Genomic DNA, 24,131 nt, shown 5'->3' on the forward strand with positions numbered 1-24,131 from the left:
GAAAAAACAAATTTGTGACCTGTATTATATTTCTATTGGACAGTACTGATACAGAAGTTCAGTAAATGTTTATGGAAGAAAAATATTTGTTAAAGGCTTACTGAAAGAAATGAGAAATTAAGCCACAAAAAGACATAAAAACCTTAAATACATATTAATAACAGACAGGAACCAGTCTGAAAAGTCCATGTAGCATATGATGTTCGGGAAAAGACAACACTGTAGCAGTTGGTGGTTGCCAAGGGTTTACAAGGAGGAAGCTGGGAATAATGAATAGGTGACGTGTGGGGGAGTTTCTAGAGCGATGAAACGATTTTGTATGATACTGGAATGGTGGGTACATGCTATTATGCATTTGTCAAAACCCATGGAAGTGTACAAGACAAAGACTGAACCTCATGTAAACTATGGACTCTAGTTAATGCATCATATTGGTTCATTGATTGTAGCAAATATACCACACTAATTCAAGATAATAAAAATAAACTATGAGGGCAGGGATGGAAGTATGTGGGAGCTCTAATATACCCTCAATTTTTCTGTGAACCTAAAACTACTGTAAAAATTTTTTTTAAAGCTTTCAAATTCACCCAGGGCACCTGGGAGGCTCAGTTGGTTAACTGTACAAGACTTGATTTCAGCACAGGTCGTGATGTCACGGTTTGTGAGTTCTGGCCCCACATCGGGCTCTGCCTGCTTGGGATTCTCTCTCTCTCTCCCCCTCTCTCTCTGCCCCTCCCATGCTTTTGATCTCTCTCAAATAAATAAACTAAAAAAAAAAAAAAAAAAAAAAAATTTCACCCTTGCACAGCTACCAAATAAAACATAAATTTAACCACTTCCCTCTTTTAGAACAAGTTTGGTGACTCCCCGTTGTCTACTAGAATAAGTTCACCCACTGCCTGGCCCTTGCAGCCCCCATGATCTGGAAAGTCCTTCTTCCTCTCTACTTGTGGAACCCAATGAGTCATACACCCACCCATATAAATTGAACATACTCTATTCCTTGTTTCTATAAATTCTAAATGAAAAGTAGACACAGAAAAATGTGCATGTGAAGGTTTGGTCATATTGGAGCTTTGTGCCTCTTTCTAAGTAAGTTTGGAAAATGGATATGGAAATGTTGAAGAAGAAGTCTGATAGCCACAGGCAGGCTAGGGATTAATATCCTTGAGATGGAAACAGTGGAAGCAGAACAAGGCTATTTAATGTCAGTGAAGATCTGCTGGGGCTCATCTCCCAGGAAGGAGTCAGTGGGATACTGTGCTGGGAGCAAGATCCATCCCAGCAGTGAGGTGGTGTTAGCTGACCGCCCGCCTCCCGTGATAGGAGACAAGCCACTGGGCTGTCACCTGCTCTGAAAGCCAATCTGTCTCTGACTGCTGCTCACCCAAGCCAGGACACCAGGGTGATTGAGTTTCAGGTATTTCACTTCCAGAGCAGATGACAGTGTGGCAGTGGCATTTCCCTCTCTACCACCATATAGTGGGGCCTCAGGAGAATGCGTGAGAACACGCGTGAAGTGTGCAGGAAGTGAGCAGGCTTCCAGGTGCTGTTTACAATGCAGATTTCCCTACCTCTCCTCCTTTTCAGGAATGTTCTAATTTCTGACCACTTTGCCAGTGGGAAACTTAAGGAATACCGAGCAAGGATAAATGACTTACCCAAGATCACTCAGCTACTTGACAGGTGTCTGTTTTTCTCCAAAGGTTATGGACATAAAGCATATGCTACCCTAGGTTGTTAACATCACACCAGGTAGAGGAACCCTATTCTTTTGCTGTCCTTTCCAGCCAGAGGTCCATGCCCCCTGGAGGAGTAAGGTTAAGACCCCTGGTTAAGACCTCAGGGGTGTTTAGAGGAAGAGACCAGGTTGGAGTCAGAATGGTCTTGTGCCTGCGGGAAGGTTTAACAAACCTGGGAGATAAAGTATCTGTGACCACTGAGGGTAGAGGGTCAGATGAGTGTCTACAAGGCCAGGCTTATTTACCAATAGGAGGCCAAAGCACTTTGTCTTAACCAGGTGATATACAATCTCTTTCCACCCCGTCCATCAGGTCCTCTGACAACATCCAGATGTTATTACTAGGATGAAGGTGGGGGGTCCTCTACCATAAGCTGTTTGTCCTCCCTTCTCTCTGTCACTCAGCTGATCCAGGGAATCCGCAACTGACACTTGGGGCAGAGAAAACGCAGGAATTGGGATCTGTAAGAAATGCTTATGAATAACCTGGGCTGGCATTTCTTCAAGTGACAACTCCAGTGTTTGGGTGGGTAGGAGATCTCCTCAGTGAACCCTCACCCCTCTGTATACTCCCCCGCCCCCCCAAGCCCATAGTCTGGGCAGTTGGGCAGCTCTGAAGATTGCCTGGGCTGAGGGGCCTCTCCCAGGAGAATGGGAAAGAATTCTTTCCTTTGTGTGACTTGCTTCATTATATGAGTGTTACTGACTCCCATGATTGAAAAATGATCATTCCTTTATTGGGTTTGCCCAGCTCCAGGCAAAAGCTTTTGGAAGGCCAGGCTGTGCCTGGGAGGATTTAGTGGATTAAAGAATTCTGAAGTTCGGGAATTGTGGGGACCTGGCTGCGTTCCAGAACCACAGTGGTGCCCTGGTCACCTCCACAGCCCCTCCCCAGCACACATGATTCCCGGGCACGTGGGGTCATACGTGCACAATTGGGACCCCATATCCAGCGGGGGCACATGCCCCAATTTGCTCTCTCCCTGCGAGGATGAGTGGAGAGTACGTGATGTTCCCATTCTAGAAAGAAGCAAGTTGATGGCTTGTGTCATCTCATCACAGGTTACTCCACGCGCAGAGCTTCGAACAGTGCATGGCAGAATGTCAGCCCTCCTCCCAAAGTGACCGCGGGCACCATTATCATCGTTAGCAGCTGGGCTGGGCAAGGAACCCGACTTGATAAGATTTTGGCAATAACCCTGACCAACTATCGAATGTGTACAGGGAAACTCACGCCAAGGCTTTTGAAAAGCACCCGCTGTGACACCCTTTTGTGTCCTCCGCAGGCGCAGTAGCCGAGCGAGTTACGCTAAGGCCGCCCGGCCAGAGAAACCCAGCCTCGCGGTGGTCAGGGCTACCCGAGGATACCTGAGCCCTAGCGGCCGCCTGGCTAAGGAGCTGCGGGCCGGGTTCCAGCCTAGGAGGACCTGGGCGGGGCCTGGGCTTGGCTCCGCCCGAGCGCGGCCCAGCCGGTGCTCCACCTGTGACCTGGATTCCTCAGTGCCAGGAGGGGGCGGAAGGCAGCGCCGCCGGGGTCCTCGGCCTGGAGCGTGCAAATAAGGGTCTCTTGATTGGGAAAACTCCAAATCCTGGTATCGGTGCACAAAGCAGTCTTTTTAAAGCGAGTGGCCAGGGCTGTGTAATAATTTACCGCGTTTGTCTACGCACTCCTGCCTCTCTCTTTTAGACCTACAAATGTTTACCCTGTTCCCACCCAGGCCGAATGCCGGTTTGTTTATTAATCCCAGAGGTTTCAGCCGGTTTTCAAAGACGCAGATCCGGGCCTAGAAGGAAGCTTCAAAACATTAACATTTCAAATGAAAGCGCTCCGGAGTTGTGGGGGAGGGGTGCGGAGTGGGGGCTGGTGCCTCGGCTGCTGGTACCAGGGGCTCCACTTTGCCTGGGGGCGGGACCCTATATTTACAAGACAGAAGGCGCCGCTTGGGGCCGCCTTTGTTGTGCGGATGACCTCGCGGGCACTTCCAAGACTGATCGATGGCCTGGGGGGCTAAGCGGGGCTGTCCGGCCGCGGCCCGGGGAGCGGATGTGGTGTGATGAGCAAAGGCCCATCCAGGAGCTGCACGGGGCCGGAGACCGCGTCGGGGACGCTTTCGCCCAAGCGCACCGGCTTTGCTGTCCCGCGCGGTGCTTGGGAGCGGTTGGGGGACTAGCTAGCGGCGGCGGGATTGGCCCGTCCACCTCCACCTGGGCTTTGATCTCTTCACCCGAGGTTTCTGGCTTAGCTAGAACTGCTCCTGTCACCCGGCACCTCCGCTCCTCCTGCCCACTGAGTCCCATCGCGGTGCGGCCTATGACGCTCCAGGAAGGAAGCGTGGGTGCGAACCCGCAGTCGGGAGCTGGCCCTGGGCGCCCAAGGCCGCCGGGCGGCGCGTCACGAGCTGCCATGCCCATCCAGCCACACTTCGCGCCATCCGGGCCTTTACATCCAGGTACATGATTCCTGAACATCTTTGCCGCACTCAGGTCTCCAACGGTCACTTCTGCGTTGCTTCCTCCGTCCCGCTGAAGCTGATGTACACAACAAACCGGATGCCTCGGGACCCGGAGTCTTCTCCGCCCTCAAAACCCTTAGCGACCCCTAACAGCGAGCTCCTGGAAATTGTGGTTACATTTATAATTAGCTGTGCGCCCTTGGCCTCCCCAAGCCTTGGCTTCCCTCGCGACAGGGTCCGGGGTCTCCTCCAGAGAATGAATGTTTGCATGCGGGGTCTCCTGTACTCACCTCAGGCTGTGCATCCTCTCCTCCAGAATCACGGAGATACTCCCCAGAGGACCCCTGGGATTATGGAAAGGGAATGAGGTGCCAGTTTTGGTAAAATGAGGGCAATTTATACCAGTCCCCCCTTACCCCCCCGCCAAGGGTTTTAGGAGGTAGCTCTGAGTTAGTGGCCACCGACTTCAAGCTCTGTTGATAAATTGCAAGGTCCTATCCCAGCCGGCTTTTGAGTTTTATTTCGCTCTGCCCAGAAACTGCAGTGGGTCTCCTGACATTGCAGAGACTCCACAGTAGTCTCAAACTTTGAGGAAAGGATGTGCTCTGTTAACTCGGTGCCCTGAAAAATACACGTGATCTCCCAATTTCGCACCTGGCTTCAGGCTCCAGGCCATGAAATTTGTCCAGGTCCAGGTTTAAGAATCCTGTTCCAGAACCTTCCCAGGCTCCACTTATTAATCCTCCTTGCTCCTGCCAAACTGGCTTACCTGTTATTCTCCAGCAGGTGTCTGGGCCATGCAGCTTCCATGTTTTTGTATAGCAGTCAGCTGCCTACAGGAATGCCCCCACTTGAAGTTCTTTCCCCCACACTCTCCCCTGCAGCCAGGGGTCATCACCCCTCAACTGCTACAGGACTGGTTGAACCTTCTACCTGCAGCCTACTGCCTCCTAGCCTTTGTCTTCATTGGGTTTGTCTAAGTCCCCATGACTGACACCACTTGGGACAGGGCCTTGACTTCCCTCTTCTGTGTCCCCTCTCCACCCCTTTAGTCCAGCCCACTCTCAGAGTTTATCAGGTTGCACTGGTGACTTTTGGACCCATTTGATGACTTGACCTTCAAGATAATCTCCCAAGTGCCAAGGATGGTTCAGAACTTGCCAGAAGACACACAGAATAAGTTCTTTTTTTTTTTTTTAAGTTTATTTTTTTTTAGTAATCTGTGATATGGGGAACAAAGGCAAAAGGAAAATACATTTCCTTACTACTTACAGCCCATTGACAAGTCCTTGAAATAAGCAGAGTGACCTTCCTCCAAGAAATCAGCTGCCTCCATGTTGACACTTTGCTAAGGGCAAAGGGCAAGCTTAGCCTGACCCCCCAGAATCCTATGAGTCTACTTTAAACATATAAAAATTCCTTTGGAAGCTTCCTTTATCTCTATCCGGCAAGATGTATGTTGGTAATTATACTCCAAGCATATGGACCACTGATACACATCTGAAGGGTCTAGGACCCATTTGATGACTTCACCTCCAGGATAATCTCCCTAATGCTGCTTTGGTGCCACCAAGGATGGTTCAGAAATCTCCAGAAAGCACACAGAATAAATCCTTTTTTTTTTTTTAAAGTTTATTCATTCGAGGGAGGGAGAGAGAGGGTGGGAGGGGCAGAGAGAGAGGGAGAGAGAGAATCCCAAGCAGGCTCTGCACTGTCATCTCAGAGCCTGATGGGGGGCTCGAACTCAAGAACCATGAGATCATGACCTGAGCCAAAATCAAAAGTCAGACGCTCAACCACCTGAACCACCCAGGTACCTCCCCCCATTGTTTTAAGTTTATTTTTATTTATTTTGAGAGAGAGAGAGAGAGAGAAGCGTTTGCTCACGTGCATGCGCGCGCGCACACACACACACACACACACACACACACACACACACAAAGGTGGGGAGGGGGGCAGAGAGAGAGGGAGACAGAATACCAAGCAGTCACTGCACTGTCAGCACAGAGCCTGATGTGGAGCTCAAACTCATAAGCCATGACATCGTGACCTGAGCCACCCAGAATAAATTCTTAAGCACCAGAAACTCTGCAGGATTCTTTTGCCTACAACAAGCAGCAGGGCTGGAGAACTATTTGGGATGTCCCAAATTGAGGTCTCTGCTAATATTCTGTGGGCTGCTCTGAGCTCAGTGGAGTAAAACCACCAATAGGTGTTGATGGAGGACTACTGCGGGCCAGGCAATAGGTGGAGTGATAGAGGTATAAAGAGCCTGCGGTCTAGAAGATGTCAGCCATACTGTCTGCTCTCAAGCAGCAGTTCTTGAGCTTCTCTCCCCACTGAATTAGTTTCTCCTTCCTCTATGAACCTTTACTTTCCTCTCTTGGGGCACTTACTCCACTATCATCTGTTAGTTTTTTTGTTTTTTTTTTCTTATGTTCTATGTGTGTTTCTTTTTATTCTGGTTGATATTGATCTTTCTGAGTTCTTCAATTTGGTATTCCTAGCCCCTAGCACACTTTTTTTTCTTTAAAAGATTTTTTTTAATTTTAATTTTAATTTTTTAAAATTTACATCCAAATTAGTTAGCATATAGTGCAACAATGATTTCAGGAGTAGATTCCTTAATGCCCCTTATCCATTCAGCCCATCGCCCCTCCCACAACCCCTCCAGTAACCCTCAGTTTGTTCTCCATATTTATGAGTCTCTTCTGTTTTTTTCCCCTCCCTGTTTTTATATGATTTTTGTTTCCCTTCCCTTACGTTCATCTGTTTTGTCTCTTAAAGTCCTCATATGAATGAAGTCATATATTTGTCTTTCTCTGACTAATTTCACTTCGCATAATACCCTCCAGTTCCATACACATAGTTGCAAATGGCAAGATTTCATTCTTTTTGATTGCCGAGTAATACTCCATTGTGTGTGTGTGTGTGTGTGTATGCATTCATCCATTGATGGACGTTTGGGCTCTTTCCATACTTTGGCTGTTGTTGATAGTGCTGCTATAAACATGGGGGTGCATGTGTCCCTTTGAAACAGCACACCTGTATCCCTTGGATAAATGCCCAGTAGTGCAATTGCTGGGTTGTAGGGTAGTTCTATTTTTAGTTTTCTGAGGAACTTCCATACTGTTTTCCAGAGTGGCTGCACCAGCTTGCATTCCCATCATTTGTTAGTTTTATCAGGACTCACAAGAGCCAGACTGGTACCCACCTAACAGAAGGCCACCAAACAGGTGATGGTCAGGATAGCCTCCCACCCTGACTCTCAAAAGACATCAAGGAAAGGGACAGGATTCCAAAGCTAGGCACTGGCCGATCTGGGGTGGTTGGCCCTGGGGACTCTAACATGTGTTTTTTAATTTGGTTTTCTCTGTTTGTTTGTTTGTTTGTTTGTTTGTTCGTTTGTTTTTGGTGTAGCAGGATATAAAAATTATACCTACCTCTCAGACCTTGGTTTCAAATACCATTCTGCAATAAAAGGAACCAGAGACTCCTGGAGAAATGGCTGATTCCAGGACTGGGGCAAGAAATGTGTAAGACTGTGTAACTGAACCAATGTGAGTTCATTCCTGGGTGAGTCTGAAATTGCACCAGGTTGAGTTGTTGCACAAAGAAAACTTTTTTTATTTTTAAAAAAATTTTTTTTTAACGTTTATTTATTTTTGAGACAGAGAGAGACAGAGCATGAACGGGGGAGGGGCAGAGAGAGAGGGAGACACAGAATCGGAAGCAGGCTCCAGGCTCCGAGCCATCAGCCCAGAGCCCGACGCGGGGCTCGAACTCACAGACCGCGAGATCGTGACCTGAGCCGAAGTCGGCCGCCCAACCGACTGAGCCACCCAGGCGCCCCAAATAAAACTTTTTTTAAATGTTTATTTTTGAGGAGGGGGGCAGAGAAAGAGGGGAACAGAAGATCCGACGTAGGCTCCGCTCTGACACCAGAGGGCCCAACACGTAGCTGTAACTCCCAAACCGCAAGATCATGACTTGAGCTGAAGTTGGACACTCAACTGACTGAGGCACGCTGGTGCCCCAGAAAACTTTTATTTGCAGCAATTAAGATCACAGGGAATGGCTTCCAAAGCTGAGACTCCTTGAGCAAGCGTGGGTAAGTTCCTTTTACTTAGGGTTAGGATGAATATTTAGACAGGGAAGCCTCGTCATAGGGTAGAGGCAGGCATAGGGACATAGGCACATGCACCTTAAGGAAACTTGCCTATACACCTTGTATGTTATGTAAATGTTCCTCTTTGGGCAGAGATTTTAGCATTATAATGAGATAAAGGTAATTGTCAGTCATTCTGCAGGTCACTCTATGGTCCATCTGCACAGGTATGAGCCAAGGGTTAAGTTCAAATTGGTCTGGGTGGTTTGGGCTGGCTGGAGGTCTTCTCAGGGCAGTCGCTGTGACTCAGAAGGCAGTTTGCTTTCCATTTGCCTGAGTTAAGAGGAAAGCCAGAAAGAAGAGTTTAAGGGAAAATGTGGGACAAAGGTCAGTGAGGACAAGCAGGTGGACAGTGCAGGTCAGGTCTTGGGGTCTAGCTGGTGACAGTAAGCCTGGAGTATCCCCTAGTGCCAGAAAGGAAGTACTGAAAAATGAACAAAACCCCACCAATGCTGGAGGTGTCTGAGGGACACAGACGCCAACTGAAAGAGCTCCTGATGGCTAAAACTGGAGGAACCTGAGTGATATGAATAGCACTGGATTATATATAACCCAAAATATAAAATAAATATCCATGAGTCATGCTGATATAAACAATTGAAAAAATAAATACATGGAAAAGAAGAGACAAATCTTCCATGCAGAAGAATTCCAAATAATGTATATTGCTGGTATGAGTAGGATAAATCTTGCAATTATTTTTCTGTGCAATGCTGCTTCTGGGTTTCAGCTGTAATCTGACCTTTGGACACGCTGGGTTTTATCTCTAGTTTGGTGTGTAGTTCTCAGTCTTGGCTGCAAGTTAGAACCTCTTTGGGAGCTGCTAAGACCCAAATTAAATTGCACCACAGACCAATTAAATAAAAAATTCTGGGCATGGCCAAATGTCCATCGATGGATGAATGGATAAAGAAGATGTGGTGTGTATATATATATATATATATATATATATATATATATATATATGATGGAGTATTACTCGGCCATGAAAAAGATTGAAATCTTGCCATTTGCAACTACGTGGATGGAACTAGAGGATATCATACTAAGCGAAATTAGCCAGTCAGAGAAAGACAAATATATGACTTCATTCATATGAGAAATTTAAGATACAAAACAGATGAACATAAGGGAAGGGAAGCAAAAATAATATAAAAACAGGGAAGGGCACAAAACAGAAAAGACTCTTAAATATGGAGAACAAACAGAGGGTTGCTGGATGCGTTGAAGGAGGGGGATGGGCTAAATGGGCAAGGGGCATTAAGGAATCTACTCCTGAAATCATTGTTGCACTATGTGCTAACTAACTTGGATGTAAATTAAAAAATAAATACGTTATTTAAAAAAATTAAAATTAGGGGTGCCTGGGTGGCTCAGTCGGTTAAGTGGCCGACTTCGGCTCAGGTCATGATCTCATGGTCCGTGAGTTCGAGCCCCGCGTCGGGCTCTGTGCTGACAGCTCAGAGCCTGGAGCCTGTTTCGGATTCTGTGTCTCCCTCTCTCTGACCCTCCCCCAGTCATGCTCTGTCTCTCTCTGTCTCAAAAATAAATTAACGTTAAAAAAAAATTTTTTTTTAAATTAAAATTAAAATTAAAAAAAAATCTGGGCCTGCAATCCAGAGATCCAGTAGGTTTTAAGATTCCCCAGGTGGTTCCAATGTGCAACCAAGGTTGACAGCCACAGTTCCAGGGGTAGGCCTGGAGCCAGTACCAGTGAGATTGGCCTCCTTTTGCAGGTGACTGGCTCCAGGGTCTCTAAGGGGTCTTCAGGCATGAGGTGACTCCTCAGACATACCAGGCTGAGTGTGGTTAGGAGTACTGTAAACCTCACTGAACTTGTAAGAATCCTGTTCTCTCATTACTGCCTTAACTTGCACCCAAGAAATGGTAAGCCTATGAATTCAACTGATACTGTAATTTTATCAAATTACTGTTCAAACATTGGGTCTGCTTTTTGGCTCCCTCATCCTGTGACTACAAGAGGTTAGCGATTATTTTAGCACAATCATAGAAAGTCCCTGGGCTGTTCCTTAGATTAAGAATTTACAGCATTTTCCTTCTTTCTCTTTCTTTTTAACCTTGACACAATCTCAGACTTCCTTTTTTGTTTGTTTCTTTTCCAGAACCATTTGAGAATAAGTTGCTGACATGATCATCCTATAATACTAGAATTCAGGCTCTCTCAACCAGGGTTCCTCAGCTGGATGACAGAAGAGGAGAAAATGATTTGAGTGACTATTCCAGTTCTCCCACAGATGTTATACGATTAGCAGCATTATGCTAAGGAGAGAGTTAATGCATATTATATTCGGAATGCCTTCAGATACTAGGGCTTACTTCTCTCATAGAAAATTAAATGTGAGGGGCGCCTGGGTGGCGCAGTCGGTTAAGCGTCCGACTTCAGCCAGGTCACGATCTCGCGGTCTGTGAGTTCGAGCCCCGCGTCAGTCTCTGGGCTGATGGCTCGGAGCCTGGAGCCTGTTTCCGATTCTGTGTCTCCCTCTCTCTCTGCCCCTCCCCCATTCATGCTCTGTCTCTCTCTGTCCCAAAAATAAATAAAAAAAAAAAAAAAAAAAAAAAAAAAAAAAAAAAGAAAATTAAATGTGGGAGCGCTTGGATGGCTCACTCAGTTAAGCGCATGACTCTTGATTTTGGCTCCAATCTTACAGTTCGTGAGTTCGAGCCCCACATTGGACTCTGTGCTGACCCACAGAGCCTGCTTGAGATTCCCTCTCTGCCCCTCCCCCACTCTCTCGCTCTCTTTCGAAATAAACTTTGGAAGAAAAAAAATGATGGAAAGATGGGTAGATAGATAGACATACAGAGAGACAGGGTGTGTGTGTGTGTGTGTGTGTGTGTGTGTGTGTGTGTTTCCTACTGCTATCCAAGGAGCCTGGAAGAGCAGAGTCCTAATAGCAATGAGCACGCATAGCACCCAGAAATACCATTTCCCCTAAAAGGATCCAGTGTTCTATAGAGAAATGGCAGATTCCAGGCTTAGAGCAGGAAACATACAAGATGAGCCCAAACATTTTTTTAAATTTTTAATGTTTATTTATTTTTGAGAGAAAGAGAGAGAAAGTGGGGGAAAGGCAAAGAGAGGGAGACACGGAATCTGTAGTGGGCTCCAGGCTCTGAACAGAGCCTGATGCGGGGCTTAAACCCACGAACTGTGAGATCATGACCTGAGCCAAAGTCGGACACTTAACCAACAGCCTCTCAGGCACTTCCCAAAACATCTTTGTAAACCAGAAAGCAAAGACTTTCTCAAGAATGTTGGGAACATGTCAAACAGACCTATGAGCCAGTATGAAGGGGCTCCACTGATCAAATCTGGGACAATTTGAGCCAGTCAAAATAAAAAATCACATAAAGAAAATATATCCCATTGAAATAAAATAGGAAGGCACAAGTCTATATGATATGCATTGATAAATGAGTAAATTGATGAGGAACGGGGTACTTACAGAATTTCAAAATATCCACCAAATACTTATTAATTTCAAAGGGAAAACACTGCTTTACAGTGGGGAAGCAGACACCCACGAACCGTGAGATAATGACCTGAACCTAAATCAAGAGCCGGTCAGTTAACCAACTGAGTCACCCAGGCACCCCCATCTTTTCATCTTGAGAGCTGTGAGTTTACACTCATACCTACAGTTCCCAATCCAACGTCACAGGATTATGTTATTTTTTTCTTTCCATATTTATAACTCACTCTTCTGACAGTGAGAAGCCTGGCTCCAATTATCCTTAATATATTTACTTATGTGATCAATCCCCTGTATGCAAACCATCTTCCAGCACTACTCCCACCCCCACATGAGCACAGATGCCTTCCTCAAATACACTTGGACTCCAACTCCCCCACGCCAGTCTGTCTTTCCCACATGGATGCCTTCTTCATCCTGCTCAGGCTCTGAAAACCCATGCCACTCTTCCCTTGTACGTATATGCCCTCCTCACTCTGCTCAGGGTCTGGGACACCACAACCGAGCTGTCCCTCCGTATCTTTTGTAAATTTAAAATAGATCTGCAAATTCTTTGATATTCTCCCTTCAGAACATGTAACCTATTTACCCCCTCCTTGACTATGGGTTGGATTTAGCAACTCACTTTTTTTTTTTTTGAATGTTTATTTATTTATTGATAGAGAGAGAGAAGGAGGGAGAAAGAGAGCACATGTGGGGAGGGGCAGATAGAGAGGGAGAGAATCCCAAGCAGGCTCCACACCACTGTCAGCATGGAGCCCAATGTGGGGCTCGAACCCAGGAGACATGAGATCATGACCTGAGCCAAATCAAGAGTCAGATGCTCGGGCACCTGGGTGGTTCAACTGGTTGAGCGTCCGACTTTGGTTCAAGTCATTATCTCGAAGTTCCCTGTGTCAGGCTCTGTGCTGATAGCTCAGAGCCTGGAGCCTGCTTCAGATTCTTTGTCTCCCTCTCTCTTTGCCCTTCCCCCACTCTCAAAAATAAATATACATTAAAAAAAATTTTTTTAAAGAGTCAAATGCTTAACTGATGCCATACGACTGTCTAAGCTAGTTCATTTTTTAAAAGATCTCTTCTTCCTGGCTCACTCTCTGGGATCACTGGCTCTCAGGGAAGCCGGTTGCCATTTTGTAAAGCTACTCAACAGTCCTGCGGAGGGAGTCATGTGTGGATAGGCCACATAGAAAGAAATCAACTTGTTAGCGTTGACTTTCAGGCATAAAGTGAGCCACCGTAGAAGCAGATCCTCAAGCCTCAGCCAGGACTTCAGATTATCTTAGCCCTCAGCTGTCAATTCTGCCAGGCTAGGCCCTAGACATTGCAGAACAGAGACAAGCCAGAGAATTCAAGTCTGAATTCTCAACTCACAGAACCTGTGAGATAGTAAATGATGATTGTTCTAACCTACTAGGTTTGAGGGTAATTTCCAATGCAGCACGAGAGGGTATGCTTCATTACCCTGCTCAGGTTGTGACATCCTCACTGAGCTACCCATCTGCAGTGCTGTCCTTCTCACCATTCTCAGTCTCGGACACCTATGCCAGGCCACCCTCCTCCACAAATGCTCTCCTTATCCATTCAGTCACCAGTACCCCACTCTGTGCCACCAACACTCCTTCCACTCCAGGTACAAATGTCTTCCTCTGTCCTACCTCATGCCTTTAGGATTGAATTTTCCAGGAATGTAAGGGAAGAGATGAGATGAGATGAGATGAGAAGAGAAGAGAAGAGAAGAGAAGAGAAGAGAAGAGAAGAGAAGAGAAAAAATAAACAGAAGTAGAAGAGGTATAAAATGTTATGACCTTGTGCTTCTCAATCACCTTCCTTCAATTGTCCAGCAGAGTCCAAACCAATGGCATCACCCGCAGTCCTTGAATTCCTTCTTTCCTCTATGATGTTTTCTGATGTCAGTCACTAGGAGCCCCAGAGCCTTGCCTCAGTGGATATTTCATTACAGGTAACCCTATGCAATAGTTAAGTCAGTGATTTCATCACCACATGACAGAACCTGCAAGTTCCCATCCCTAAATAATTACTGTTAGTTATCTATTGGTGCATAACAAATTACTCTACAATTTAAGGTATCGAAACAACACATACTTATTATCTCACAGTGTCTGTGGGTCAGCATCTGGGCACAGTTTATCTGTATCTTCTATGTCAGTGTCTCTCTCAAGGTGGCAATCAAGGTATCAGTCAAGGCTGTGGGATTATCTGAAAGTTGACTCAAGAAGGATCTATGTTCAAGGTCTCTTACCTGGTTGCAGACAGGATTCAGTTCCTTATGAACTGTTGATTAGTTCCTTGCCATTTGGACCTCTCTAACATGACAGCTTGCTTCATTAAAGCATGCAAAAATAGAAGGTCATGGGGCAAGATGGACGTCACAGTCACAGTCTTTTGTAACTTAATCATCCCATCACTTTTGCATATTCTATTTGTTAGAAGCAAGTCACTAGATCTGGATCACACACTAGCTTAAATACAGGAGGGGAGGAGCTTTGGGAACCATCTTAAAGTTTTTTTATTTATGTTTATTTATTTTTGAGAGACAGAGAGAGACAGAGTGTGAGTAGGGGAGGGGCAGAGGAAGAGGGAAACACAGAATCTGAAGCAGGCTCCAGGCTCTGAGCTGTCAGCACAGAACCCAATGCAGGGCTCCAATCCACGAACCGTGAGATCATAACCTGAGCCGAAGTGGGACTTAATTGATTGAGCCACCCAGGTGCTCCTAAAAACTGGAGCCTAATACTATGAAGCCATTGTTTGAAAAGCAGGATATCTATATTTGCTCATTTGGAAAATTGTCAACAATATATTACTAAGTGAGAAAAGCAAATTCTAGAACATGAACCTGTTCTGAACAAAAATTCAGTTACATTTAATTCCAAGAAGTTATCAACTTTTCAAGTATCCAGGAACAAAATCCAGCACAAGACCATAATGGGGAAAAAATAAAACTTCAGAGTTATTTATTTATGAAATTTGGACATTTTTATTTTATTTTATTTTTAAAGTAGGCTTCACAGGGGCATCTGGGTGGCTCAGTTGACCGAGCCACTGACCCTTGATTTCTGCTCAGGTCATGATCCCAGGATCAGAGTCATGGAATTGAGCCCCACACAGGGCTCAGCGCTGAGCATGGAGCCTGCTTAAGATTCTCTCCCTCTTGACCTCTGCCCCTCTGCCCTGCTTGTGCTTGCTCTCTCTCTCTCAAATTAAAAAAAAAAAAAAATAATAATAATAATAAAGTAGACTCCACACCCAACGTGGTGCTTGAATCATGACCCTGAGATCGTGCTCCAGCAACTGAGCCAGCCAGGCACTTCAAATTTGGAGTTTTGGGGTTTTTTGTTTGTTTGTTTTTTTATATGAGTTCAAAAACTCATAACCCTGAGATCAAGAGTTGAATGCTTTACCAACTGAGCCAGCCAGGTGCTCCAAACTTGGAAAATTTTTAAAGAGAATTAAAGTAATATCCCAGAACATATTGGACAGCCCAAAGAGAATCAGTATTGAGGGTTCTACCCCTTCTATCCAGAAGGAACTTTATTGGTTTTCTCTGCTATGTCGCACATTATCTCAAAACTTAGTGACTTAAAATGATGGCAACAATTTTATTATTATCTCTCCCTGTGCCTGTTGACGGGGCTCAGCAGGCAATTCCCAGTGACATCTCTCATGTAGTTGTAATCAAACCATGGCTGGGGCCTGAGTCGTTCTCATGGCTGGAACCTCAGCGAGGGTTTCAGCTGGCTCACCTGTCTGTTGCCTGGCATCTGGATTTCGTCTCATGAATGTCCTAAGAGGAGAGAGGCAGACAGAAGCTGATCTGCTTTTATGACCCAGCCTTGAAACTCATGGCACATCACTTATCTATTCTACTGGTTGAAAGCAAATTACTAGGGGCAGCCTGTATTCATGGGAAGGGGAATTAGACTCCATTCCTGATGGAGAGAATCTTCAAGAATTTGTGGACATATTTTAAAAACCACCACAAGAGTCATTAAAGGAGACTGCTCAGGGCTCTGCAAGCAAAGGCTTCCTGGGCAAACACAATGGCAGCTGAATGATGGGGAGGGCACACACCAACTTCAGGAGACACAGAAGTGGTGATGGGCCCTGGACATGCAGTGGTGTAGGGCACAGAGCAGAAGAGTCCATCTGCTGTGCCCAGCACTGGACCTCATCCCGGGTGCCCGATTTGCCCATTGTTCAAGTAGGCCCCTTCCTGGGCAGTGAAGTCTGACCTGGCAAAGGACTCAGACAGACCTGTTTCCCATCCCAGTTATGCTACTACTATCTCTCAAACTTGGATAAGCTACCCCCTATCTCTAGGGGTTATATCAGCCAGAGTCCTAGCAGAAAACAGATGACACACTCAACTGAGTAATCTGAGGAGAGTTTAATAAAAAGACTGTTTACAAAGGTGTGAATAAGGTGTAGAGTAACCACTGGGGGATTGTGCAGTACTACGACTGGGGACTAGGGACTAGGAACAATAGGGCTGTCTGTCACCTCCCCTGGGCCTGAAGGACAAAACCTGGAGACAGAGAGGCTGTGCGGAGGGCTACCCTACAGGCGGTGGAACCATGGGTGGCAGGACAAAGCTAGCCAGTGGGAGTTCTGCAGTGGGAACTGGGAACAAACTTGTCACGTGCTCATTCTCCTGTGTAGTGCCCCCTGCAGGTGCACCCAACTGGCCAAACCCAAGGGGAAGTCCCAGGAGGAGTGCGCTGGTTAGTTCTGTCTTGACAGCTCAGCCTCTGGGGCACACAATGGTTGGAGAGGGGTGGGAAGCTGATCTGGAGGGGCAAACAGATGCCAGTCACAGAGATTAAATGGAAAAATGAATGAAAACTGGCCCAGAGAAGACACTCTGTAGCCCTAAGCTCCAATACTCTGTTCAAAAGATGTAGAAAAGGTGGCGTTTCCCATCCACTGGGCTCTACCTTGCGTTAAAATGCATTAGTGTTGGGGCGCCTGGGTGGCTCAGCCAGTTGAGTGTCCGACTCTTGATTTAGGCTCAGGTCGTGATCTCACGGTTTGTGAGTTCAAGCCCCTTAATCAGGCTCTGTGCACTGAGCCTGCTTGGAATTCTCTCTCTGCTTCTTCCCTGCTTGAGCTCACAAGCGCTCTCTCTCTCTCTCTCTCTCTCTCTCTCTCTCTCTCTCTCTCAAATTAAAAAAACAAATTAAAAATCCATATGAGTGTGTCCTAACACAAAGCATTTAAATAAATGAATGTTGGTTGTTTCCCCATAAGGAGGAAAGGCAAACATAGCCTGCTTGAGGCATATCACAGCCTTTAGCAGCATCTAGTGGTGGTTTAATGCATGGAAAAATGTAGGATTCGGGATATCCCTATCAAGCCATTACAAACCTCAATAATAGTTTCCATCCAAATTTCATGAATTATCCAGGCTTCCCAGAATTTGGACACCACAGTTTAAATCAAAACTTCCTTGGAACGCATCTAAAGATGCAACCAGGCAAAAAGCACTGGCAGAAGATTCAGAATAAATTTCATAATCATAGTGAGATGTGCTGCCTGACAAAAATAAAAACTGATGGGGGCTCCTGGGTGGCTCAGTTGGTTAAGCGTCTGACTCAGGACCGTTTGGCTCAGGTCAGGATCTCATGGTTCGTGAGTTGGAGCCCTGCATTGGGCTCTGTGTTGACAGCTCAGAGCCTGGAGCCTGCTTCAGATTCTGTGTCTCCCTCTCTCTCTGACCCTCCCCCACTCACTCTCTCTCTCTAAAAAAATAAACAAACATTAAAAATAAACAAAGAGGGGCGCCTGGGTGGCTCAATCGGTTGAGCGTCCGACTTCGGCTCAGGTCACGATCTCGCGGTTCGTGAGTTCGAGCCCCGCGTCGGGCTCTGGGCTGATGGCTCAGAGCCTGGAGCCTGCTTCCGATCCTGTGTCTTCCTCTCTCTCTGACCCTCCCCCGTTCATGCTCTGTCTCTGTCTCAAAAGTAAAATAAACGTTAAAAAAAATTTTTAAAAATAAACAAAGAATAAATAAATAAAAACTGATGGAGAAGAGACTCTCCACTCCCATGTTCATTGCACAACAACCAAGTTATGGAAACCTAAACATCGCTGAATGGGAGAATGGATAAAGAAGATATGGTATATCATATGACGGAATATTTTTCTGGCAGAAGAAAGAAGGAAATCCTGCCATTTGTGATGATATGGATGAAACTTGGCAACAGTATACCAAGTAAGATAAGTCAGACAGAGGAAGACAAATCTTGTATGAGATCTTTCATATGTAGAATCTAAAACAAACAAACTCAAAAAGACAGGGGCTGAGTTACCTGGGTGGCTCAGTCTGTTGACCCTTGGTTTAGGCTTAGGTCATCATCCCAGGGTCGTGGGATCGAGCCCCATGTTGGGTTCTGCACCAAATTCCATTTAGCTCATTGCCCCACCCACTTCCCCTCCAGCAACCCTTAGTTTGTTCTCTGTACTTAAGAGTCTCTTATGGTTTGCCTAATTCTCATTTTTTTAATTGAGATATAATTGACATATAACGTGGTGTAAGTTTAAGCTGTAAAACATATTGATTTGATGCATTTATATTGCAACATGACTGTCACTGTAGTGTTAGTATCTCTGTCATGCCACACAATTATCATTTCTTCTACTGATGGGAACAATTAGGATCTAACCTCTTAGCAAGTTTAATGTTTACAATATGTGATACAGTTTCGTTGTCTGTAATCACTGTACTGTGTCTTAGACCTCCAGGAAACACTTACCTACTATTGCAAGCATGTACCCGTAAGCAATATCTCTCCCATTCTCCATCCTCAGCTCCTTTCTTAAAAAAAAAAATGTTTTTTAATTTAAAAGACATTTTCTAAGAGAGAGAGGTGAGTGCATGTGCACACAAGCGGGGAAGGGGCAGAGAGAGAGAATCCCAAGCAGTCTGTGCATTGTCAGTGCAGAGCCCGACGTGGGCCTCAAGTCATGAACTGAGATCATGACCTGAGCTGAAATCCAGAGTCAGATGCTTAATTGACTGAATCTCCCAGGAGCCCCATATTCTGCTTTGTTAAAACAAATGTGCTTGGGTCTCAGAAGGGTCAGAATGTGGAGTAAAATACTCAGATCGGACAGGCTTGGCTATGCATCCCTTGTTTAGTGAGGTTATGCATTAAAAGTAATTAGGCCACAATGAGGGCACCTGGGTAGCTCAGTCAGCAAAGCTTCTGACTCTTGACTTGGGCTCAGGTCATGATCTCACGGTTCATGAGTTTGAGCCCCACATCAGGCCCTCTGCTGACAGTGTGAAGCCTGCATGGGATTCTCTCTCTCCCTCAATCTCCATCCTCCCCCACTGGTTCTTTCTGTCTCAAAACAAATAAACTTTTTAAAACAGAAAGAAAAGTCATTATACCACAACAAGATACCACTTCATACCCTTTGGGATGGCTATTATTAAAAAAATGAAAGATAAGTACTGGCGGGGATGTGGAGAATGTGGAACACTTGTATGTTACTGGTAGGAATACAAAAAAAGATGCAGTTGCTGTGGAAAACAGTACGTGGTTCCTCCAAAAGTTAAATATAGAATTACCATATGATCCGGCAATCCCACTTCTGGGCGTGTACCCAAAAGAACTGAAAGCAGGAACTCGAACAGATATCTGTACCCCAACACTCACAGCAGCATTCTTCACAACAGCCAAAAAGTGGAACCAACCCAAGTGTCCATCAACAGACGAACAGGTTAACCAGTAGTGATGGATTTGTACAATGAAATATTATTCAGCCTTAAAGAAGAGATTCTGATACATGCTATGACATGGATGAAGCTTTGAAAACATTATGCCAAGTGAAATAAGCCAGATTTTAAAAACCAAAATATGACTCCACTTATATGAGGGCTGTAGAATAAGCAAAATTATAGAGACAGAAAATAGAACAGAGGTACCAGGTTTGGAGGGAGGGAAGAATGTGGGGTTAGTGCACCGTGGGTTGTTTGGAATGATGAAAAAGTTCTGGAAATGGAGATGGCTGAACAACATTATGACTGCACTTAATGTCACTTAAGTGTATACATAAAAATGGTTAAAATGATAACACATTTGTACCGTGTCTTTTACCACAATAAAAAAAGATGTATAGATCCAAATGAAAGAAAAAAAGCAGTTATAAATCGCTTTATTGAAGTTTTATTGGGGTTTTCAGAGGAGTGAAATTAGATGCACGTTTTTAATTCACTTCTCTATCTGCTCAGTGAACATGTGTTAAATGAATAAATGAGTCACATCTAAAAGAAGTTTCTTTGGATAGACCCAGAGGAGCAATCACACATACCTTCACCCCCGAAGGCCTTTGTCCCATCCATCTGTCTTTTGAATTCAGAAGCACCATACGAACTCATGATCATTATTTTATTTTATTTTATTTATTTATTTATTTATTTACTTTTTTTTTTAATTTTTTTTTAACGTTTATTTATTTTTGAGACAGAGAGAGACAGAGCATGAATGGGGGAGGGTCAGAGAGAGGGAGACACAGAATCTGAAACAGGCTCCAGGCTCTGAGCTGTCAGCACAGAGCCCGGCGCCGGGCTCGAACTCACGGACCGCGAGATCATGACCTGAGCCGAAGTCGGCCGTCCAACCGACTGAGCCACCCAGGCGCCCCTCATGATCATTATTTAAAAAAAAAATCATACAACTTCAAATTGTAACCATGTGCCAGAATGTTCACTCTCACAGTTTCTCTATGCTACCTTACCCTCAAGTTTTTACCTCCAATCGCTAATTGGCTAATACCATCACGTGTGTACCGGTCAACGCTCCCAGCAAGCTTCAGATCCAGCCTAACCCAGGACCCAGCACCAGCAGCATCTTCTCAGGAAAGCCACCCACCCCCCCCCCCCACTGCTGCCCTGTAACACACACACACACACACACACACACACACACACACACACACAATTCTAAGATTTATGGGACTGTTTTACCCTCTTCTCTATTTCTTTTCCATCAGAGGTATAGGCTTGAGATCCTGGCTAGGTTGTCAGTTCCCTTATTTCCTCTGGTTTCCAGCTAGAGAACCCCTAATGCAATCCAGAATCAGATTCTTCAAGCAACAGAAACCAATTCTGACAGATTTAAGGAAAATGGAACGTATAGAATGAAACTAGGGAGATTTGGAGACACTGGCCTGGAAAATAGGCAGGTCCAAGGGAGGCTATGCAGTCAGAGATGCAGCAAAATTTTATGCTGTAAAATGAAACCAGAGATGTAAAGTGAGGCCACTGCCGAATCTGTTTGGTCTGTCAGCATGGGACGAAGGCTATCACCATTGGACCTACTGTTAACCCTGGACGCTACTAACATTGGTTTTAGGATACTGTCACTGTCCCAGGACACAGATGGTGGCTTTGCTACTGGTGATGACCTAGAAAGGATTCTTCATACCATTAGCTCTTATTTCAGGTTCTGGGGAGGATGCAGCTGATTAGCTCTGACCCTGTGTCCTAGGAGACTATGCCCTATGTGCAAAGGCAGCTGGAAAAGCGAGTATTTGGCCATTATGGCTTCCGTAGTGGAAAATGATCATCTCTGCCTTCCACCAAGAGTCATAGGCAAGTTCATATGCTTGGCATCCTTAAAAGAAAGAAAGCTCCATTTTACCCATCTTCACCTAGATTTTTTTGCAGCCTCTGTGATACTGGGCTAGTCACTGCCCCGGCATCACATTTCCTTGCAGTGTACCACAGAGTTCCAGAAGATTTAAAGAAAAGAATTTTTAAAAATCAACTGGAGGATGACCTCTGACATTGGCAATGAATGATGCTTGCTTCAATGGAGATGACTGTGTGTGTGAGTAAAATAAGTTTATCACATCCTCACTAGATTTGATGATGCCATTGTTGCTGGGTTTTTCATAATTCATTTTTTCATAAAGGTAATACTTGCTTCAAATGTCAAAACAATATTAAAAGGTCTGTGCTTAGAAGTCTTGGTTGCACTTATACCCCCAGCCAGCTCATTATCTCCCCACCTGCCATCTATAGAGAACCACTTTTATTCACGTATTGTGAATCCTTCCAGTCCTTATTTATGTAAATAGAAGTACATATGAGATGTCATGTACAGCATGATGACTACAATTAATAATACTGTTTTGCAGGGGTGCCTGGGTGGCTCAGTTGGTTAGATGTCCAACTCTTGATTTCGGCTCAGGTCATGATGTCATGGTTGTGGGATGAAGCCCTGCGTTGGACTCCATGCTGAATGTGAAGCCTGCTTAAGATTCTTCCCTCTCAGGGTGCCTGGGTGATTCAGTCGGTTAAGTGTCTGACTCTTGATCTCTGCTCAAGCTATGATCTTGCAGTTGGTGAGTTCAAACCCTGCATCAGGCTCTGCACTGATGGTGTGCGGAGCCTGCTTGGGATTCTGTCTCTCCTTCTCTCTGCCCCCTCCTTGTGCTACCTCTCTCTCAAAATAAATAAATATAAAAAAATTAAAAAAAAAAAGATCCTTCCCTCTCTCCTTGTGCCCCTCTCCTCTGTTCATGCATTCTCTCTCTCTTTAAAAAAAATATTTTAAACTGTATTGCATATTCAGAAGTTGTTCAGAGAGTAGATCTTAGAAGCTCCTATCATAAAAAAACTGTTTTATAACTATGTGTGGTGATGGATGCTAACTAGACTTACTGTGGTGATCATTTTGCAATATGTACAAATATTGAGTCGTTATGTTGTACACCTGAAACTAATATGTCAATTACACCTCGATAAAAAAGTGAATATAGATAAGTTTCTATTATTCATGAAGTTGTACACATCAAATTTGTACAGCTTTTTGTATGTCAATTATACCTCAATAAAGTGGCTTAAAAACATATTTTTTCTTATTTCTCTCTCTTTCTTACAAAAACAGGTAGCATGCTATTTACACTATTCTGTTTCTGCCTTTTCTTTTTCATTTTTTAAAATTGAGGTATAATTGACATAGTTGGCATATAGTTTCAGTTAACATCTGTCACCGACCAGTTACAAATTCTGTGTGTGTGATGACAACTTTTTTTTTAAGTTTATTTATTTATTTTGAGAGAGAGAGAGAGAGAGAGAGAGAGCAGGGGAGGGGCAGAGAGAGGGAGAGAGAATCCCAAGCAGGTTCCACACTGTAAGTACGGAGCCCCATGCAGTCCCGAACTCACCAACTGTGACGTCAACTTGAGCCCAAACCAAGAGTCAGATGCTTACCCCACTGAGTGACCCAGGCACCCCAAGAATGGGAAAATTTAAATCCATCCCAAAGCTAGCCCATCATAAAAGTTTAATGAGCTGTATAATTTTCCAGGGTTTCAATGTATTTATAGATTTCTATTAAAAAAAATTTTTTTTCAACGTTTTTTATTTATTTTTGGGACAGAGAGAGACAGAGCATGAACGGGGGAGGGGCAGAGAGAGAGGGAGACACAGAATCGGAAACAGGCTCCAGGCTCCGAGCCATCAGCCCAGAGCCGGACGCGGGGCTCGAACTCATGGACTGCGAGATCGTGACCTGGCTGAAGTCGGACGCTTAACCGACTGCGCCACCCAGGCGCCCCGAGATTTCTATTTTTATATAGAAGGATTCATTGGGAACATACTAGTTTTTAATCTTTTTTTTTTTTAACTTGACAATACTTGGAGGACATATTGACTACATCAAGAGGTACAGATCTACCTTATCCTTTTTAATAGCTTCGTGGGCTATTGTATGGTTAACCAAAAGTTGAACCAATGTGCTCTTTTTTGAGGGTGTGTGTGTGGGGGGGTGGGGAGTTGCTTAGAATTTTGACAAAAACAGAAGGTAAAGTATGAAAAGAGCTTACGGGTTGGCAGGTGGGGATGGTCAGAGGTGGCTACTGAGGGGGAGGGTGTACAGCAAGGCTAAGGCCTTCACTTGGCTCCAGGCTTCCCGGCTTCCCAGCTTCTGGGGCCTCAAGCTGGCTGGGCATCGAGGCCCCCACGGTTAGCCTGCCCTCAGGGGACAGAGAGGAGGAGACGAGGGTGGGGTCCACCCCGGGGGGGGCAGCGTGTAATTTTGAGCGAAGCCCGGGGAGAAGCAGCCATGGCCGTCCTACCTCTCTTCGAGCTTGCCAGTGATCTTCCATCCACTACGCATTCCTCGCTCTCGACGGTCGGCTCCTCGGAGGCGGAGCGGTTGACTTCCAGGGACACGCGCCAGCGGTCTGCGGCTGCGGGATCTTCCAGACGCCGCCGCTGAGCTAACCGGCCGAGCCCG

At 45.3% G+C, this 24,131-nt stretch overlaps 1 protein-coding gene across 1 annotated transcript; it reads right to left on the reverse strand.

The window, feature by feature from the left end:
* Nucleotides 1–2,459: 2,459 nt before the first annotated feature.
* On the reverse strand, nt 2,460–24,129 carry LOC131492942 (uncharacterized). Its single transcript, XM_058696902.1, has 3 exons — nt 23,971–24,129; nt 4,488–4,541; nt 2,460–4,273 (listed from the first exon to the last, which is right to left on the reverse strand). Exons 1-3 carry the CDS (start codon nt 23,998–24,000, stop codon nt 3,665–3,667), a joined length of 693 nt encoding a protein of 230 aa, XP_058552885.1. The 5' UTR covers nt 24,001–24,129; the 3' UTR covers nt 2,460–3,664.
* Between the last annotated feature and the right edge of the window lie 2 nt (nt 24,130–24,131).

This window comes from Neofelis nebulosa, chromosome 13 (genome assembly GCF_028018385.1).
Source record: "Neofelis nebulosa isolate mNeoNeb1 chromosome 13, mNeoNeb1.pri, whole genome shotgun sequence".
Classification (NCBI taxonomy): domain Eukaryota; kingdom Metazoa; phylum Chordata; class Mammalia; order Carnivora; family Felidae; genus Neofelis; species Neofelis nebulosa.

Excerpts from the sequence above, each read along its gene's own strand:
- LOC131492942 (XM_058696902.1), bottom strand. The coding sequence starts at position 24,000 with ATGGAAGATCACTGGCAAGCTCGAAGAGAG. Across the intron at positions 4,542-23,970 it reads ACTGGCAAGCTCGAAGAGAG|GGGTCCTCTGGGGAGTATCT; the intron begins GTAGGACGGCCA and ends CCATAATCCCAG. Across the intron at positions 4,274-4,487 it reads GAGAGGATGCACAGCCTGAG|CTTCAGCGGGACGGAGGAAG; the intron begins GTGAGTACAGGA and ends TGTGTACATCAG.